This window comes from Chinchilla lanigera, unplaced genomic scaffold (genome assembly GCF_000276665.1).
Source record: "Chinchilla lanigera isolate Chin_1 unplaced genomic scaffold, ChiLan1.0 scaffold00178, whole genome shotgun sequence".
Lineage (NCBI taxonomy): Eukaryota > Metazoa > Chordata > Mammalia > Rodentia > Chinchillidae > Chinchilla > Chinchilla lanigera.
Genome location: NW_004955579.1, coordinates 683,469 through 704,458, shown reverse-complemented (window position 1 = coordinate 704,458; position 20,990 = coordinate 683,469). Strand labels below are relative to the sequence as shown.

General features: G+C 53.0%; 1 protein-coding gene across 1 annotated transcript in view; it reads left to right on the top strand.

Moving 5' to 3' along the window:
• Positions 1 to 20,990, top strand: part of Ptprn2 (protein tyrosine phosphatase, receptor type, N polypeptide 2) — a 496,397-nt gene that overhangs the window by 158,379 nt on the left and 317,028 nt on the right. Inside the window, exons 6-7 of the mRNA XM_005414104.1 lie at positions 3,646 to 3,808; positions 13,557 to 13,917. Of these exons, the coding sequence (XP_005414161.1) occupies positions 3,646 to 3,808; positions 13,557 to 13,917 (524 nt within the window). The remainder of the gene's footprint in view (positions 1 to 3,645; positions 3,809 to 13,556; positions 13,918 to 20,990) is intronic.

Genomic DNA, 20,990 nt, shown 5'->3' with positions numbered 1-20,990 from the left:
CAGGCAAAATCTGTGTTCCTATGGGTTTCCGCTTACTGTCAGCACCCTCCGTCTTGCGGGCTTCCTGCTGTGGAGTCCAGCTCTCTGGGAGCGCATCCTGGTCCCTCCTGCATCTGCTGCCTCTTCCAGACCGTGCCTCCCTTACCTAATGCTTGATCTTGGGTTCTACCGTTCTAATACTGGGATTGGCATCTCCTCTTTCTCTCTGCTTTGCTGTGGCCGATTAACCTGATGTGCTAACTCTGGGTGTGAAGGGCAGCATTGTGAACAATTCCAAGTGGCTTCCTAAATGCTCTTTGGGGTCCCATGGGGTGTCTACACCTACAAGTGTCCATCCTTTTCTTTCCTCTTTCCCCTGTGATGGGGCGTTGACACCTGCAGGGACCCACCCTCCCCTTCCTTCTTCACTCAGTGGACTGCGCTTTGTTGCTTTTATCTTCTCTGGCACTTAAGGTTTGTTTGTGGTTGTCACTCTTGGGTTTTCACACTATTTTTAAATTCGTCTTACCATTAATTAAAGTAATCCATATGCTTTGGTTCTACATTGAGAGCAAGGGGCTGGTTACACACTGCGTTCCTCCCGGCTCCTTCCCAGTGCTGCCCTCCACGCTGTCCTGGTGCCTGCACGCGCCCTTCACGAGGCCGACACTGGGTCAACAGCTGTTGACTAAATAAGGGAAGGGCAGGATGAATGACCCACTGATGACTGGGCTATTGCATGGGAAACTACACTGGACCCCTGGCTTTCTTCATTTCTCCCATGTTTCCGGAGCATTCTGCATCTGGCAGCCTTCAGATCAGGCACGGACAGTTGGCTTTCTTCATACCTGGATGATAATCCTTAGCAAGATCCCATAACTTCTCTGGAACCCGATGATTCCTTCCACAGTGAAGGTGAGATTAGAGTTTGGTTTTCAGAGTCCTTAGCCTGTCCCAGGCTGATTGATGACAGACAGCAGATGACCCGAGCTGGCCACCCTCCTGTTTGGGGTGAGCCCTGCACGATAGAGCTGGAAAAAGACATAGCATGGGAATCAGCGAGATCACTGAGAACTGGGAGTCGGCCTGTGCCATGGCTCTGAGATGGGCCTGGACCTGAGTTGGCCCTGCATGAGGGCCCATGACCTCACTGGGGCTGTCAGGAGCCTGGAGCCTGCACGTGAAAAACAAATGGCTTGAAATGATCACTGAGGGGCGCCGTGACAACCCGGCTTGCCGTGTTTTCTCTTCTGACAAGTTGGGTGACAGCTTCAAGCATTGTACGTGCTGAGGCCTGAAGGCCAGCGTGTTCAAGGACAGGAAGAGCGTGGCAAGTACTTGGTGTGAAAGCCTTCTGCCTTTCTGCAGGGGCAGCTTCTTACAGAGTTTGCACCCACTCGAAGCAGGATGAGGAAGTCAGAATACAGGCGGCAAACAACTGCCACAGCACTGCACAGGCAGCGATGGGCCCGCTGGCCACTGTGATGTATCGCAGTGTCCTGCAGGAGTCCCTGTGTGAGGACAGGCACCGGAAAGACAAATACAACAGCGTAAAGGCACATTTGTGAGCTGGCTCCATCCGCGTTGATTAGCAATTAGTGAGAAAAAGAAACAGAATGCCAGACAAGTAAATGGGGTTCAGTTACATTACACTCTGGTAGCACAGAACATGAAATTTCATCCATTAAAAGTGGTCGAGGAAACTGCAGTCACGATTTGAAACATAAAGACCTGAATCACCTGATAAATTATATGCCTATTTAAGCCTGAGACAATGTACTTGAAAGAGGCACTAGAAATAAAAAGGGTGGATTTATCCACCAAGATGATCCCATACAATAGGAAGGTTTGGGAAAATCTCACCCTAGAACTTTTTATTAACGTGTATTCACCGCACACATTAATGGGTGTGTGTGATATCTCAGCACATACACAAGCACGCGCTGATCCAGTGAGGGTGATCAGCACATCCTTGTCCTTATCACTTCTTCGCTGCTACTTTTCATGAGGTTTGCCGTGGGTCACTGCGAGCTGTAATCACCCCCCTGTTCTGCAGCACTGGAACTCATCCCTCTACCTGCATTTGGTGCCTGTTATCTCACCCCTCTCTGTCCCCCTCTCCTTTCTAACCGCCCATCACTATTCTACATTCAAGGTGACTGTCTTCAGCTTCTCCATCTGAGGGAGAATGTGCAGTACTTGTCTTTCTGTCTGGACTACTTCCCTTGACAAAATATTCTCTAGTTCCATCTTTATGCAAATGACAGGTTTTATTCTTCTTTGTGGCTGAATAATATTCCACTATGTGCATAGACAGCATTCCCTCTCTCTATTCATCTGTTGATGGGCACCTGTGTTGACTCCACATCTTCTGCGCTGTGAGCAGGGCTGTAATAAGTATGGGAGTGCAGGTGTTCCTCTGCCATGCCGATTGGATCACCTTAGGATATATACCCAGAAGTGAGGCACCTGGGCATATGCGACATCTGTTCTCCAGTTTGAGGGAGTCTCTACACTTCGCCATGGTGACCATGTTCACTTACATTCCCACTAGCGTTACAGAGTCCCCTGTCTCCACATCCTCGCCACTACTGGATATTCTTTGTCTTGTTTTGTAATAGCCATTCCACTTGGTGAGATCTTATTGTAGTTTTGTTTGAATTCCTTGGTGGCTAATGATAGTGACCATTTTAATACATACAGGTATCGCACACCTTCCCTGGCTCATTCCTGAGGACCAGGTGTTCTGCCCGAATCCCCAGTTTCTTTACCTGGGGGTTTGTGATGGGTTACATCCACCTGCAATGCCGAGGCATTCATCAAGCGTGTATAAGTCACCAGACAGTGTAGCCATAGTACCCCACGCTCATGTCTGGGCACACCACACTGCTCCCTGGCCCCAGGTGTGCTGTGGTGTGGACCTGGAGGGCCATGCTGTGGTGGTGCCTGGCCCCAGGTGCGCTGTGGTGTGGACCTGGAGGGCCATGCTGTGGTGGTGCCTGGGTTGCTGTGGCCTCGTCTTGATGTCCATGCCTCCCACTCCAGCCAGAGTGAGCCCCGCCCATCGTGTCCACGGAAGCACCTGACCAGGCATCCTGGGCTCAGACCTGTCTGCCTAGATTGTGTGCATGTAGAAGGTGCCAGCATGCTGTCTAACGAAGCAGTAGTCAGGCTTCGGGGCACAGGCCACCATATTGGTTCCCTGTCCTGCGTAACAAACTCAATGCAGAGACAGAAAACAATACAAACTGGCTGGCAGGCATCACTGGGCTCAGGCATGAGTCTTCCAGAAGCCCCTGAAGATGCGTGATGGGCTGTATCTGGCTTCTGTAGGGGCCACATTCCCTCCTCACTTTCAGCGCCCACGGCAGCGGCCGTCCTACACCCAGCCCTGTGCCCCCTTCGCTGCTGTAGCCTCATCCTCCGCCTCTCCCAGGGGGGAGTGCTCTTCTGGGCCATTTGTCCGTTCCCTAGGAGGCTCAGGGTCCAGAGAAACCAACCCACTGTCAGGGAGGGGCAGAGTGTGGACTGGGTGCAGGTGGACCTCGTGGCTACATCCCTGGGGGAACCACTGAGCTGTGCAGTGCACATCCCACACTCCTGTCCACATCCGCAGCTCACTCCCACAGACCACGCACACAGTTGACTTGTTGCTTTGCTTCTCAGGACCTCACCGCAGAATGTGGATACTGAGAGGCAGTACAGCCTGGAGGAGGATGTGGTCCTGGCCAAGACCCTGCAGCGCTACTTGTCCTACTTGGAGGCTCTGTCCCACACTGCAGGCTTGAGCACGCACCGCAGGAGGGAGCACGAGAAGCTGCTGGCCAAGGTGAGCCTACCCCTGCTGTGGCCTTTGCCCCTCTCTGGGCTCCGTGACTGTGCCTCCTCTTGCCTGCTCTCCTGGGTCCCCAGCGGGGGCAGTGCAGGGAGGGCTGCTTGTGGGGCAGCTCCGGGCCTAGGGTGCATGCGCTCGCTGGTGCTGCAGCATCTGTGTCGAGGTGGTGTCCCAGCAGCCTCGGGTGGGGGCCTCAGGAGCTCTCCTCTGGTACCAGTGCCACTCAAGGAGCCGCTGCTGTGAGCACAGGCAGGATACCCGGGCCCTGCAGGAAAGGACCCGGGGCAGCAGTGGGCATCAGCATGGACGGGGCATTGCTGGGGTTGGGGATTGGTGCCCAGGGTCACGGTTCAATGCTGCACTCACCCATCAGTTGAGACCCTCATTCCCAGGAAGAGCAGCCTGGCTGGGTGACCAGGGCTGCAGGGGACTCTGCCTGCCATGGGCACTGGGGCCTGGGCACCAGAGGCAAGACCGGTGTGCCAGACAGGCGAAGGGCAAACCCCACACTGAAGGTCAAATGCCTTGAGGACGTGGCACGGACGAGACCTGCGAGGCCCGCTTGGATCCTGGCCCCAGAGCAGAGCTGAGGGAACTCCTGCACAGCCCCTCTCGCTCCTCTGCCGCCCACCCTCGAGCTGGCACAGGGGCTTCAGGGCAGAGCCCCAACACTGCCCCAGGCACACGCGGAAGCCCAACCCTGGGGCCGCCCCAGAGAGTCTGCCGTGTCTATGTCGGCCCAGGCCTCCTGGTTTGTGGAGTTGCTCCCTGTGGCCCAGAGTGGGGTCTTCAGCCCTCAGAGGGCAGGTGACGGGGCTGTGGAGCTCTCAGGTAGAAGACAGTGCAGGGATGTCCAGCATGCGGCAACCCTGCCATGTCCGCGCAGACAAGACTGGGCGGAAGTCACGTCCTGAAGCCTTCCTGTGGCAACCCGTAGGAGCTATCTCTGGGCGTCCTGCCCATGTGAGCCTGGTCTGCTTGCTGTTAATTTAAAACTGTGAAACTTCGAGCTTTATTCTTTCACTGATAATGAGTGTGTGCTCTGGATATGCTAGACACACAGCTACATGTCCTGGGGTAAAATGGATTTCACACGGACCTTTTCCTCGGGAATCAGTGACGGGAAAGATACGCACAATGCAGGGCGGCTCAGGCCTTGCTCCCCGCTGCCTTCCACGCCCTGTGGCCTTCGGGAAGTTGTTCTTCCTCCGTCCCAGGTCGTGAAGTGGTTGTGAGAACTGCGCAAGAGAAGTCACGCGGAGCTGCTTGTGCAGTGCTCCGGTAACGGTAGCTGTAATGACATCACTATTAAGGCAACTCTCTTTCAAAAATAAGATGGAAGCTCTGAATGCCTGTGGAGTTCTGTGATTCTTGGGGGAGCAGAGGGCTCCAGGCTCCCAGAGCAAGTACGGCTGCTCTGCCACACAGTGCCGGCCTCCTCTGCTCACAAGGCAGTGGGGACCACCTTTGCCCTGTCCCCTGGACCTGTGATGACTCAGAGGTACACACACTGCTTATGTCCTGCCTTCCTCTCTCATCTGTGTGTCGTGATCACAGTGCTCACAGCACGTCCACTCAGGCTGCCCAAGACCCCCCATCCTGTCCCAGAGAGTGTGGGCGAGTCATCAGCACACAAGCCCGGCTTAGAGAAGCAAGGGAAGAAGGGGAGCAGTGGGAAGTCCCGACACTCCACCAGAGTTCCAACGCAAGGAAGCGCATGGAATTTTCTGTGAGGGCTTCACGTCTTCCTGCAGGGTAATGGTGATGTGCACACCTGCTTCCTCCACAGAACCAGCGGCAAGGAGGAGATGAGGCTGGGAGGCAGAGCTGACCCCTCCCTTGGGGCCACTACTCACCTGAGGTCTCACTGCAGTGACCACTGGCTTCCTGTGGTTCAGCTCTGGACCACACCACACTGCTCCTTCAGTGGAGGTGTGTCACTAAGGCAGCCTCCTGCCCCGGTGAAAGCATTAGATCTGAGCTGGAATTTACCCCCAAGACACACAGCAGCCTGAGTTGCTGAGTCCTCATGTCTGCCTGGTGTTGCTGTTAGCAACCCCACGTGCAGGAAACACCCAGGCCTTAGAAACGAAGCCCTACCCTGCAGGGTGAACAGGCTGCCTCCGCCACACACCTGTGCCTGGAGGGGCCTGTGAGGGGCTGGCGGGTGTCTGTGGATGCCTGCTGCCATGGCCTTCCCTACAGCCCGGGTGCCCACCTGCTCCTCCGTCAAGAACTAGCGATGGGAGGGCACTGGCTCAGGGAACTGCTAGCACGCATCAGCAGTGGCTTCCACCTTGCCCTAAGTTTGATCATGTGATCTGAAGGACCCCACGAGGTAGGTGACCCATGTTGTGGGCGACCATGCTATGACAGGGCCAGTGTACACCGCTGCCCAGAGTAATGCTCAGTAGCCCGTCTCCCCCTCTTGCTGTGGCCCCGTGTGAGCCAACAAAGCCTGCGGCTGTCCAGCCACTTAGCTGGCAGAGTGTGCCGGTCACAGGTTATCCAGAAGTTGAGCCCTGGGTGGCATTTCTGTCTTAGGCTTTTGTCTTCTCTGTTAAGACAGATGCTTCTCTATTGTAAAAAACAACAAACAAACAAACAAAAACCATAAAAAAGCAGAACTCATTATTCTCTCTGTCCAGTGTGTGAATAAGGAGAAATCTTAGTCACCCTAAGATTTGCTAACAAGCAGGGCCAGGATAAAGTGCAAGAGACGCATGTGGGGGCCTCCATACTGCTGCTGGGCCTGGGCCAGCTGGGGATCTGGGCAGCACTGTCGAACCCCTCTCCACTCTGGTGATGAAATAGTTCATTTGGAAATTTAAGCTTGATCTGCTGATGGACTTCCAAGGTGCAACCAATTTCCAATGAATTATTTACAAATCATGTTTTGCTATGTATCTATCATCAGAAATCTGACTCTAGCATAGATAGTCAGAGACACGTTCTGAATTTATTATCTTCAAAGGTCTTACGCTGATTACTTCATAACAGAAGCCAGAGGGAATGAAATCACACTGCTTGTCTTAAACCGCCCGGCTCACAGCTCTGGCACGCCGATTGAGCTCATATGGATTGCTAAATCAAAGTGTTACCGTTATTTCTGCACAGTTAGTGGGGGACCCGACTTCTTATTTATTGAGTACTGCAGCACTGGCTGGAGTCCTCCTAGTCCCAGAGCACCATCAAGCCACCAGTTCACTGCGTCATCAGGGGCTTGAAGCCAAATTCATTGCTTGGCAATACCATCAATTGATTTGTTTTAGAAACATTGTAAAAATATATTTAATATACAAAAAACTGTGCTGGCACTGGAAAGATAAAAGTCCCTGTCTTGTAGAATTTTACAGTTTTACTGGGAAGAGAGACAACAGACTATCACCAATAGGGTTGAAAAATGGGCCAGCTGTTGGGAGAGATCTTGTGGAGGCTGACATTGGAAGGACAACCCGAAGTCCCTGTGGAAGATGTGGGTGGACTCAGAACACTACGTCCAGAGACCTCCCCAACCCTCTCCGACTCCACAAGCAGCTGGATGAGCTCAGCAAGCCCAAGCTCCCGTGCTTCCTGGCACCCAACTGTAAAGCATCGAGAGGTCGGTCACCAGAGCCTCAACGCAACTGTGTCATCCCTGTGAGGAAGGTGGACTGACACCACCCACCTGTCACTCCTTCCAAAAATGGAACTGAGAGAAGGGGAATGTGCAGAGGGGAGCCTGATGGATAGGAAAGCTGGGGTGCTGTGCCAGTTAGACAAAGCCACCTCAAGTCAGATGACACTGCCAGAGACACACTCTGCACGACTCCTCAATGATTAACTGATCAGTTCATTACAACACAGAAATCTTTTTATGGACCTATTGTTTGCACTTCAGACAAAAGCAAAACATGAGAACACTAAGGAGAGAAATGTCCAAGTCTATAATCAATATTAGAGATTTTAACCTTCCTCTCTCAGTACTGATTAAACAAGTAGATAAAATGTCAGTAAAGATATAAAAGATTGGATCAACACTATCCACCAGGCTGATCTCATTGATATTTGCCATGATACACCCCCAAACTACCAAGTACATGTTCTTTAAGTACACAGATTACTTCCCAAGGTAGATCATTTGCAGGGCCATAAAATAAATCTTAATAAATTTCAGTGGTTCAAAACTGTACAAATATATTAAAAGAAAAGTACACATCCTTATTCTTTATGCCTGTGGGGAGAGAAGCTGAGCCCCATGGGCATCTGCAGGCCCAGTGTTCCATGCTCTGCTCCCACAGCAGTGTCCCCTGGGCTGGGGCCCCTGATTCCGTTGCTGAGTGTCGCCTGACTTCCTGCTGGCAGTGACAGGGGACCTGGGCTTGACTGAATGGAGCTCTGCCCGGTGCAGCTGAGCTGCTTGTATTTGCTACTTGTATTGAGACTTCCCACCCTGTGTTTCTCCCCCAACACCGTGGTTCTGAGGAAGTACCCATGCCGGGCCACTGTGGTGACCTGCAGGATGGGCAGGGTGTGAATGTTCAAGGTCAGTAGGGGCCGAGCCTCTGTGAAGTGTGTCTTTGTCACATTCCACTTTAGTGGAGTCTGTCGGGGGTGAATGAAGCCTCTTCCTCTCTCTAACCCGACTTAGCTTCTGTCCCGTGCATGGGGCACACTGTGGTGCCGGCCCCAGCTGGACTCTCAGCAGAGTGGAGTGGGTGGGCTCAGGAGACAGAGAATGCCCTGTCACTGAGGACAGCCTGCCTGCTGGTGGCACCATCACAGTAACATGAGAAGGCCCCAGAGCATGGTGCATTCCTGTCCCTCATAGACAAGGAAACTGAGGCTGGGAGAGTAGAATGGCCACTTTCAAACAGTCAGTTGGAGACAGAGCTGAAATCAGAACCTAGAATTCTTGCCCACTTTTTTTCTTGATTTTTTTTTTTAATGGTGCTGAAGGGGAACCCAGGGCCTTGCACACGCTGGGCAGCCACTCTACCACTGACTACATCCCCAGCCTGTTTTTATTTTATTTTAAAGGTCTTGACAGCTTTCCCAGAGTGGCCTGGAATTTGCTGTCCTCCTGAGTAGCTGGAACCACGGGTGTGTGCCACCAAACCCAGCTTCTTGTTTTTTGTTTTTGAGCAGAAAAAGATGTTCACAAATGCTCCTTCTCCAGACTCAGCCGAGCAAGTTCCATCATGTTCTGCCAGGGGGATCCATCTCACTCTGTGGAAGTCTCATCTTATCTACACAATGGGGGTGGTCCTGTCTACGCCATGGAGTTGAGAGCGTCAGTGAGAGTGAAATCAAAGCCAGGGTCATTGTGCCCAGGTGGTTCGATGGGCAAGTGAACGGGAAATGGACTGGCACACTCAGCCTCCATCTTCCTTGCCTCTCATTTGCTGGATATGGGCTGCAGATGTAACAACCAGGAGGCCACAGGGCCAGGAGGCTAGCAGTGAGCAGTGGGGTAGGAGCGGCTGGGCCAGAGCAGGCAAGGAGCAAACCCCCAGCCCCGTTCCCCTGGGCCTGCAGCAAAGCAAAGTCATCCCTGTGTTGACACCGTGGTGCACTGTGCTATCAGCTTCCTGCTCAGTTCTCGATCCTGTGCTTTAGAACTTAACACTTCTCCAACCTCCTAGATCTGGAGGCCTCTGAGGGCTGCCAGGGGCTGGGCTACGGTCAGGGTGTTGCTATGACTCACATGGTGGCCTCCTCTGGTCCCTGAGAGCAGCAGCACTGCTGGCCAGAAGGGCTGCCCACTGGCCTCTCCCCTGTGTGTGGTGGGGGTCTCCAGAGCCTGGACTGAAGCACATGTTGAGACAGAGATGCAGGAGGAGTGTGGAGAGCGCATGTAGATAAATAAACCACAGAGACAGAGACACAGAAAGAGTAAACCACGAGCCCTCCACACCCTGCACGCCCAAGTGGCTCGACATGAACAAACAAGAGATGACAGGCATTCAAGACCCCTTGTGGCCTCGCTCCATGCTGCCACACCTGTGGCCCTGAGTGACCTGGTGGCACTGTGGTGCCGGCTCATTAGGAGGCCTGTGGACTGCCCGAATGCTGCGTGTTCTGTCAGGCTGGCAGCAACCTCATCTTGATCACCGCGCCTGTCAACTCCGCCCCGGGCTGTGAGGCAGGCAGGAGGAAACATGTGTTATGTGGTCGAAAGTTGTCCTGATGTGAGCTTTCTAATTTGTTTCTGGACCCGGGCACAAGAGAATATCTGACAAGCGTGAGCAGCCAGTGTGCAGACACGAGCCTCACTCACTCCCAGTCCCATGGGACTCTGGGACCTCCTTCTCCCCGACAGCCTGGAGTGTACTTGTGCCCTGGGTGGAGATGTGCTGGCCAGTGACAGGAGTCCCAGTGATCATTTCTGGGACTGCACAGTCCGATCAACCTAGAGCACCCTCATTGCTGGGCAGGTAGGGAGGCTGCTCCCTGATCTGCCCCACACAACATAATCACTTCTAAACTAGTGCTGCTTTCCTCATGCTTCTGATGCTGCTTCCAAATTAGTTCAGTTATTGACTACTCTGGCTTAACTCTCACATCAGCCTGCAAGTTTTTTGTGGAAGAGCCACGTCTGAGTTACTCTACCCGACAGAATATAATTGAGAGCTTGGCACACAGCACCAGAAGCAGTGCGATGCTGCTGCTGGTAGTGGTGGGGCAATGCTGCTGGTGGGATGCTGCCACTGATGAGGTGGGATGGTGTCAGCGGCAGTGGGAGCGATGGTGCTAACAGTGATGATGGAAGGATGCTGCTGGTGATGGTAGGGATGCTGCAGGTGGTGTTGGTGGGGAGGATGCTGTTGACAGTGCTGGTGGAATGATGCTGCAGGTGGTGTTGGTGGGGATACTGCAGGAGTAGTGGTGGAGATCCTGACCATGGAGATGCTGCAGTTGACACAATGATGCTTGTGTTGGTGGTGGGGGTGCTGCTGATGGTGACTCCCACTTATCAAATCCTCTGGGCTTTTGCTGAGGTAGGCACCTGTTCCTATATTCTCCCTAATACAGCTGCTTTTACAGAAAGGGAATGTTTTCCCAGTTTTTTGTTTTTTTTTTTTTTAAATTTTGGTATGGTACAAGTGAAGTTCAAAGAAGGTACATATGTGGTTCAAAATTGTGCAAGTTGCTGAGTTGTGCTGCCAGGATTGGGGCATGCTTCCAAACGAGCCTTCTTTCCCACTGTTCTTTTTCAGGGTATGGGTGAGTGGTTCCTACGTCTTGTGTAGAAATGGTTTGGGAGAAGGACATGGTTTGGAGGAAGTCATTTCATCTCGTCTCGGCACCTGGCAGCAGTTCCTGACTCATTTTCTTATGCACTGTTGAGGTCCTCAGAAGCCAGAAATGTTGCTGCTTCTAGGTTGCTAATTTCTGGGCTTGGGCAGCTTCAGCATCAAAATTTATCCAGCATTATCTCAGGAAACCCAACAAGATAGTTACGTTGGAACTTAAATTCACAGGGAGGGGATGGTCACCTTGAGGCTGTGGTCAGTCCTTGAGGGTACGTGGTGCTTGGGCCACTTACGGAGGACCCGGCAGAAGTGTGAAAGCAATGTTTGCTGTGATTTCTACCATCACTGTTGTTTGTGCTGCCCACTGATATTTCTTTTCTCCTCTTCACCTTAATTTGATTGAGAACATAAACAAACCAACAGCAGATTGCTCATCTCGGCCTGTTGCACAGCGGCTGTGATCTCGTAATGCTTGTGCTAAGCCTGGCGTGGCCTCTGCCTGGAGCTGTCCATCGCGACTTTAATTAGAATCCTGCGAGTGGAAGCTTCTGCCTAGGCTGCATCCTTGCAGAGAGAGGGGAGACGCCACGGCACATTAATGAGGTGTTTGGATGAGAGTCCCCAGCCGCCAGCACAGTGACCTGGCCAGGTGTTCAGAAGCAGCCTTGCTGAAGGGAGCGCAGGCAGGGCCCGCGATTGACACTCGCCCCAATTTGCGGGAAATTGCTGCAGGGCTGTTTGTTGGGACAGCAGGCTGGTGTGCTGTCTGTCTCTGTCTCTCTCAGCTTACTTTCTCTTTTCTGAAGAAAGAACAGTTGACTTTAGCTAGTCCTCAGACAAAATTAAACAATCTGGATGGTAGCTGAAGTCACATCATTTCAAAAGTTATTATAAAAAACCTTAGAGACAGTGTCCAAACTCTTGCTTGACAGAAGAAGCAAGTCTCAGAAGGTGAAGTGATTTGCCCAAGTTCACATGTGAGGGCTGAAACCAGGCCCCCGTCAAGCAGTTTCCCAGGCTCTCACTTCCTACATGCAATTCTCTCCCTGAAAACAGCTGGCCTTGGAGTCTGGGCACCTGCCCGAAAGCCCACTGTGGCTTCTACAGCCTCATCTGGGTGAAGGGATGTGCCCACTGACCCAGGCACAATTGGAAGCTGCGTAGCCCCAGGACCTCTCCACCACCAAGGTGGCTGGTGCACTTCCAGGACAGCATTCACTGGTGAAGGTCTTAAAGTTGGAAACCACTGTGTGAAATCTTGATGGAAGCATAGGCAAAGCCGAACACTGAGGCGTCTACCATTTTCACCACAGCCGCCAGGCCTTGAAGAGTCTAACAGCAGACACAAGTGAAAAGGGGACGCATCCTCTTGGGAACGCCCACTAGATGAGTGAGGAGAAAGTATAGACGGGATCCAGGGAAAGACTGTGTTGGGCAGAGAATAGACTGGAAAGCAGTGTCACAGGTGTTTGTTAAGCAAGAGACCCTGACAACCTCCCTTTGCAGAATATTGCTGCCCAACACGTGGGATCCAGCAGTGTGTCAGAGGAGGAACAACAGAGCTGCACTGACGAAGACCTGCAGACGCGGTTTCAGGGGCCCCGTGCTGAGAGCCGCCGCACAAGCAGAGGACTGGAGCATGCATTTCTCCAAAGAAGATACTAATGACCATCAGCACAGGACAGGGTGCATCTGCAAATAGATCCTCCGTGGGAGCCCTTGCCAGTCAGGAGGCTGTTAGGGCATGGAGGGGCTTTGCACAGTCTGCGTCCCTCGTACCTTACCAGTGGGGCTGGAAATGGTGTGGTTGTGCCAGACAGCGTGGGCAGGTCTGCAGAATTTTAACGTGGTTATCAACTGACCCAGCTATTTTACATCTACGTAGATGCCCAAGACTTAAAGACATGTACACCCCAAAACTGGCTCACAGATGTTCATAGCAGCATTATTCAAAATAGCCCCAAACTAAAGACAATGCAAACGTCCACCAACTGATAAATAAATAGAGTGTGATGTCTACACACCAGGCACAGTGCTCAGCCTTAGAAGAAAGGGCACCCTGACACATGCTGCAGGGTGTGCACCCTAAGAACTGGGAGAAGCCAGACGCAGAAGGCCACTGGAAGATCCTGGAACCTGAAAAATCCACGGCACAGGCACAGAGACAAGAAGCAAACGTGGCTGCCTGACCCAGGGTGGGAAGTGAGAATATGAATGGGGTTTATGTTGGGGGCAGTGAGAATGCTGTGGAGGTGTCTGGTGTGATGTTCACACAATTCTTTGAGTACGGGAAAACCCACTGACACGTGTGACTTCTATCAATAAAGCTGCTGTTAAAACCAGTGCAGCAGGGACTTGGCTGGCCCAGGGGAGGCCGTGTGCTCATGGCTCAATGATACCTGGTGCTGCCCAGGGCCTTAAACACCAAGCCCAGTTCCATCTTGTGTGGGTGTTGGTGGTGGCAACTGGTGGGGATTTGGCTCACACTATTTTGTTCTGCCCTGCAGGACGAGGTGCCCTTCGCTGAGAACATCTTGACCTACATGTCTCGTGCGTCTGCACTGACCTACCCTCCCATGACCCAGGTCCAGCACTCTGAGGCCTTCCCACTGCGCACCCTCAGCCGGCTTCAGCCAGACGAGCTCAGCCCGAAGGCTGACAGCAGCCTGGACAGACAGCACCTGATGGCAGCCCGTGGCACCTACACTGCTCGGAGGCCTCCCGTGCTTGCCAGACAGGGTGACCCAGGACCGCGGTACATTCTGCATAACCCCTCAAGAGTGCCGAGGCCCCTCTCTGCACTGGCAGCTCCCCAGAAATGGCTTTCACCTCCAGGAGACCCCCAGGATCCCCTGAGCACAGGTGATGGTGAGTTGGCTCCCCACCCTGGAGTCCTGGGTATTTGGTGACATCCCTGGTGCTGGTTTTGTTGCTTTCTTACCACACTGGGGGCTCGTCCTGCACAGAAGAGGGTGCAGCAGGAAGGCCACCGTGGGAAGGAGGGACCCTTGGGTCCTCTGGCCCCCTCCCTGTGGATAACGGGCAGGTGGTGGTCTGGGCTCCCCTGGATGCAGAGGCCGGTAGAGAGGAGGGACACGCCCACCTGCCGAGTCTTCACTGCTCCCCAGTCTTCCCCAGCTGTCACAAATGCACAAGTTCTAAAATTTAATAATGATTTTATTTTCCTATTTTAAATTATCACTTCAACATACAATCAATATTTAAAATTACTGCACGGTGCCTATTATTTCTCATGCTTAGAAAGCCAGGAAGTATTTTACACATATATCACACCTCAATTCAGATTGGTCGTGTTGCAAGCACTCCAGAGCCAGCTGTGGCTACAGCAACTCTATCAGATGGTGCAGCGCTAGATAGTACCTCAAAACAGGAAACTAACATTTAAAAAGATTTTAGCTTTTTGTTGTTAGCGCTTATTGATTTTATAACATTTGGGCTTGGTGAGTATAATAAGTGTGTCATTTCCACCACCCTGTGCCCTCCCCATTCCCTTCCTCTTTCTGGTCACCCCGCTTCTCCTCTCCACCTCATTTGTTTTGTGTTTCTCACATTAGGGAGAGCATAAGATGCCTTCTTTCTGAGTCTACTTTTTTCACTCATGATCTGCAGATCCATCCACTTTCAAATTATATAATTAAGTTCTTTCTGGCTGAATAATACTCCACGGTGTATTATATCACATTGCCCTCATCCATTCATCTGCTGGTGGGCCCTGGGCTGGTTCTGTGTCTTGGCTCCTGTGAGTTGTGCCACAGTGAACGTGGGTGAGAGGTGTCGCTATCCTGGTGGTGGAGAAGCTGTGACCTTCGTGCTGCAGCGCACACACAGCCCTCTCTGTCAGCGTGCGAGCCAAGTGGCCCCAGCAGCCGAGCATCGGGGAACACTTGTTCCTTCTAAACTAAAACTTCAGGATTTGGGTTTAATTGCAGTGTTGGTACTCTGTGGTAAATAAGTGGGTTTGGGGTTGTGATTTGGGCACGTGTCTCTAAAAGCTTCGCCATCACTGGTGCCTGCCATGCTGACTTTAATTTCTTAGGTGTGTACCAAGGAGTGTTGTTGCTGAATCACACAGTAGCTCTGTTTTCAGGTTTTTTTTTGTAGAAACAGGGGCTCTTCTAATTTACATTCCCACCGCGGTATAGCAGAGTCCCTTCTTTTCCCCATTTTGCAGCATGTGTTGTGTTTACAATAACCTCTGAGGGCGGCCATCCTGACCGGGCTGGGATGAGATCTCAGTGCAGTGTTTTGTTGTTTTTTTTTGGTTTTTTTTTTTTTTGGTTTTTCTCCGGTACCGGGAACCGAACTCACGACCTTGCGCTTGCCAGGCAGGCGCTTTTGCCGCTGAGCTAAATCCCCAGCCCCATCAGTGCAGTGTTTATTTGCACTTCTCCGATACTAAAGACGTTATGTCATTTTAATACATTTATTGGCCATTTGTACTCCTCAGAAATATCGATTCAGTTCATTTGCCCAACTCTTGACTAAGCCATTTGATTATTCTTTGTTGTTAATTTTTTGTGTATTCTTTATATATATTTTAGATACTAATCTGGTGGAAGAGTAGCTGGCAAAGGGTTTCTCCCAGTCTACAGGCTTTTCTACCTTGTAGGTTGTTTCCTTTACTGTGCAGAAACTTTACTTTGACATAGTCCATTTGTTGATTCTTGCTATTATTTCCTGTGCTACTGGAGTCCTATTCAGGAAGTTTCTGCCAGTGCCTAGGGTTCCAAGTGTTTTCCCTGTTTTCTTCCCACAGTGTCGAAGTTTCAGGTCTTTGCTCCATTTTGAGTTGAGTTTTTGCAAGGTTAGAGATAGGGATCTAGTCTGACCTCCTATGTGAGAGGCTGCAGCGTGGGAAGCTTCCTCCCAGGACAGGTCCACCCCCAGGTGTGTGTCTGTCTTGTGCTTCGGAGGACTGAGTAGGAGCAACATCAGTGTCCCTCACTTCGCCACTGCCGGCGGCCTCGCCCCCGGGGCCTCCAAGATTCTGTGGCCCTTTGCTTTGTCCTAGAAGAGTCCAACTTCAGTTGGTGCCATCCACAGTGCAGCAGTGTGGCACACAGACTCTGATGAGACTGTGTCAGTGCTGCAGCTGGCAGTGTTTTGTGTGAGCTGCAACCACCGAGGGCAGGTGCTTCCTGTCCTGCTCCTCCACCACGTGTGGAAGGTTCTGACCTGGCTGCTTCTAGCAGCCTTTTCCTCAGCCTGGCCTGACATAGGAATCAGAGAAGATGAGACTTCTGTGAACACACACGCAACCTGAAGCCAAGCAGGTGACAGCTTTTAAAAGTATTGACTGAGGCTCGCGTTAATGTGGGGTGCTGCTGCTTTCCATCAGAGAAGCCTCATTGTGGTTGCTGTGAAAGTCGAATTTTCTGCCATTGCTGCTTTGCAGCTGTGCGCCTCTCTCACTCTCTCTGTCCGCACAGCCGGTGACAGCAGTTCTTAAGTGGAAGGAATGTGGAGTGACTGTAAGAGAGGAGGGTGCATGACTGTCGCTAGCGCTCTCTTGGCTGCTGTATGCCGAGCTGTCCGAGGAGACGGAACAGCTTGCACCCGGCCCCACTGTTCCTGGGCGTGGCATCTGGGAGGCTGCTGGCCCCCCACAGTGTACCCCCTCAGGGATGTTCTCCTGGTTGAAGCCCTGGCTGCCCCCTCTGTGACTCTGTGGCCCTTATTACTAGGCTCGGGCAAGCAGCCTTTCCTGCTCATGTGGCCACGGTATCAGCACCCCGGTCCCCTGGCCCAGCGTGGCCTCCTGCTTGGCTGTGCTGCATGGCAGAGCCCCCGGCCCCCTCCCTCCTGCTGCCTTCCAAGCGCACCCCAGGGTGTTGGTGGCACCCCCACCTGCTCCTCTGTTGCTCCTTCTCGTTGCCACATCCGTCCTTGGCCGTCTGCTTCTCTCTGACCCTCCCCTGTCTCCTGCTCCATCTTGCAGGGTGAAACAGATGCCACTTGTTGGTGACCTCTGTCCTAGTTAATGGACATAGGAAGGGGCCAGTACCGCTGCCTCTGCTAAGGGACTAAGTCCAGCTGGAGACACTGGTGAGCAGAACATGGCACACGGTGCCCGAGCTCCTGCCACTGCCCCTGTGGGCTCCCACCTCTGAGCTCCTGGGCACCAGCCTGCGCAGGTCTTTGGAACTTGCTCCTGAAAGAGCCCTCTTTGCTCTGGTTTGTGTGATTTGCTGGCAGTTTCCTGTGCTTTCTCGCAGGACTGGTGGCCCTTTCACCTTGCTGTCCTCCCAGCTGTGTTGCATGCTGTCACGGCCTTGAGCAAAGCGTTGGGCACAGAGTGAGTGTGATTTCAAAGCAAACTCAGTCATCAAATTACTTCACCTGTCAGTGTGTCAGTGCGCAGAGATAAGATGCTCTGTACACCGAACCACGCTAGCTGTGTGGCCGCAAGGGTGAGAGATACTGGGACGTCGCCACAGAAGCAGTTCAGTGCTCGAGTTTCCCAGCTGCCCACGGTTTCCCCAGCTGGCTCTTCTGAAGCAGGGTCTGCAGAGCTCACCCAGGCGGTGGGCAGGTTCTCTGCCCTCCTTTTCTTTCACTGCAGAATGTTTTTCAGAAACCAGCTCCCTTATCTCTAGGAGTTTCTCACCTGCTGGATTGTGGAGTGACGTCCCTGAGGTGTGTCACAGGTTCCTCTGCTCTGTTTCCCGGAAAGGAAGAGCAGGTGTGCTCAGCCTTTGGCCAGAGGATGTCAGGAGCGTTCTTCAGGGCGCTGCTCGGTGTCCTCATCCCTCCAGCTTGCTGGCAGCTGCAGGTCACGGAGCCTGCCTGGCAGAGTCCAGCTTCATGATGCCCACACTGCTCAGGGAAGTCTTCCCGACCCCCAGCAGGGCGCACTCCTCCCAGAGGTGCTCTTTTGACCCGTGTCCTGAGAGGACAGCTGTCTGCTATACATCTGCGGCTGTGACAAGGGGCTGCCTCCCATGGAGACAGAGCCTTTGTGATGGCAGTGAACGCTGCCTCCTTTCAGTGTCTGCACCAGGCCCGCTTGTGCCGAGAGTGCTGGGTGTGCAGAGGGGCGGACGCTTCCCCTCAGCTGCTCCTGGAGCTCCCTGTCACCCCAGGGGTGGCTTTGTTGTCAGTCTCTCTTTCCCATAACTTCACTTTGCAGAGGAAGAAACAAGCCTGGGAGGTTAATGTCGTGACTTGATCAAAAATTCAGATCACTCAGAGAGAGCTGGAGCCTGAACCCAGCTGTGATGCAGATTTAAACAGTTCCCTTCCTTCCCATGGTGAGTTGGTCCTGGGCCTCGATGTTTAAAGTGGCCATTCAGCTGCAGCACCAAGCTTTCCTGGCTTGTTCCCCGCGTGCTTTGTGTTTGCTGAGCCTTTACGGGCAGCCGGGAACAATGAGGCCACTCTGTGCTGACCCTGCAGCAGGAGGCTGAGCTGCCCTTGGATGCCCGAGAGCGCTGTGCTGCTCTGGGAGGAGCAGCCTCCGGGCGACAGCGTCAGTCCAGGCCGGGGTGAAGGCCGCCTCCTATGACAGGAGGGAAAGGGAAGCTGTTCAGATCGGAGCCCGAGCTTCCTGGACAGCCAGCCCTGACGCAGCTGGTGCTGAACAGCCGCAGACGCAGGCAGGTGTGGGTCGTGCTTCGCCCTGGAACACGGGCAGCAGCGTTGCGGCCATGGTGACTTCTGTGAAAGGCTCAGATGGCATGAAGGTGCCCAGGAGACGATCACTAGGAGGACAAGGGGGTGGCAGCCCCCTCACAAAGCCCAGCTTCACCTAGAGGGTGACGAGGAGGTGGGTGGACAGGTCCAGGGTCCACTGATTTGTCTGCCATGTTTTCAGGGTGCATGGTTGCACAGATCTGTGAGGGTGGGTGGCCCAAGGAAGCTGGATGTCCCCAAGGCCCTGAAGGGCACATTTACCAAATGGGAGGCCATCTCCCATGGTGATTCCCAAGGAGGGGCAGCCCTGCAGTACCATCCGGTCCCAGGTGTGACTGCTGCAGCTGTGTCCCCATGCAGCAGGGAGGGAACCCACCCACATGCCCTCCTGGTTTGTGGCAAACACAGGAGGACACTGAGCTGACACTGACAGGACAGGATCATTTGGTAAAAACTTAGAAAACAGATCCTCTCGCGCCCTTTACTCATTATTTAAACTCTTTTCCCTTCCAAAAGCTTTAAAGTGACTTGAAGCTGGGAGAGCTGTGCGGGATGGGGGCACAGGAGGGATGGCAGGCGGGCTGTGGGGCACTGAGAGGGACTCCCTGCCCAGCCCACTAACAGCCTAGTTACACGAGCGCACACGGCAGGCTGGGGGCAGCCGCTCCAGGGTCAGCCCAGCATGGGCATGGCATTGTACAAGATGCCTGGGTGCACTCTCTGCCAGCTGTGAACGTCCTAAGTGATGCTGTCCACAGCTAGACGAGTAGCTGTGCAGGGGAAGCCCTTGCCATGCCTCCCCGAGCCCCAGCTGGCAGCACTGAGTGTCTGCTCCAGCGCTGCGTGCGCCTTCAAGCCCTTGCCCAAGAACGACCGCAGGACTGTGCCGCACGGCGCCCGCCTCTCTGTCCTCAGGCTTCTCTCTTCTCGCTAAACAAAAACTCAACAGGCAACATGAACTCTTAATCACCAGTTCCACGTCCCCTTCAGGTTTGTAAAATTGCACAAAATACACAAAACCTTATATTACTAGGCTAACTTAAATATTTTTTCTTTTTATGGTACTGGGGATTAAACTCCTGACCTTTGCACTGAGCTACTTACATCCTGGCCATTTCTAATTTTGTGACAGGGTCTTGCTAAATCAATAAATTGCCCGGACTGGCCTCAAACTTTTGATCCTCCTGCTTCAGCCTCCCAGAGTGCTGGGATTCAAGGTGTGCATAGCCTGGCTTTGTCAACCATGTTGAGGTGCACAGTTTGGTGGCCCTGAGAGCTTTCCTTTTTGTGCACTCGTGCTTCACCTTCCTTGGGCCAAACCTCTGCCCCTGTGAGCCTGTGGTGCTGTCCCTCCCTGTTGGTGCTGATGGTGGAAATGCAGCCTGCAGGCTTTGGGGGAGCAGAGGCACCCCATCCTGTCTCACACGGCACTGTGCCAAGCTTTACTTCTCCGGGTGACTGTACTGAGTAGAAATTTGCCTGTTAGGCTGAGGGCCACAGGGCACCCACAGGCAATATGTTCAGCTGCTCACACCCTCAGCTTCTGTCTCCATCACCTTCTGTGGTTGGCTCTGATGAGCAGGCTCCTAAAATGCAGGACAAGTATGCACCTGCCACGCAGCCCCACATGCACCCTTCCTGCCCCATGTACATCTTCCCTCCTCTAGCCTGAGCATTCCAGCTTGGCAGTGACCAGCACAGGCCCAGCTGCCTTCCCTGTCATAAGCCAAGTAGCATTTGCACATGCAGATGTGAAGCCAAGTGAAGCTGCTTTAGAAAGCAGTTTGGGGCTCTGGGATAGCTCACTGTTGGAGCACTTTCCTGGCACATGTGAGGCCCTAGCCTCAATCCCCAGTGCAGTAAAAAGGAAAAAAATGGAGGGAGGGAGAAATTTTACCTCCACTCCTCACCACCCGCTGCAGTTACTGAAGCAGTGCTCTTCTTCTCTGCCTTGCTATTGCCTGAGTAGAAAGTTAGGCTGGGTGAGCACAGAGCCCTGCGAGTGTGAGCTCATGCAGCCCGGCTGAGCAACAGGTGCCCACAGTCTGGGCTGTTAGAATTCACCAGGGAGGTATATATGCCATGCAGCCCATCACATTGGGAGGAGAATATACTTTGCCATCATGATGTTGTTTCCAGTGAGAATAGACAAGCTGACATAATTATATCCAAGTCTTCTGCTAGAAGCCCAAAGCAGCAAAATAATAAACTCCTACTGAATTTATCTGAACCTTTGCAAATATCCAAGGGCTGGACTCCAGCAATTACGCTGTGTGCTCTTCAAACGA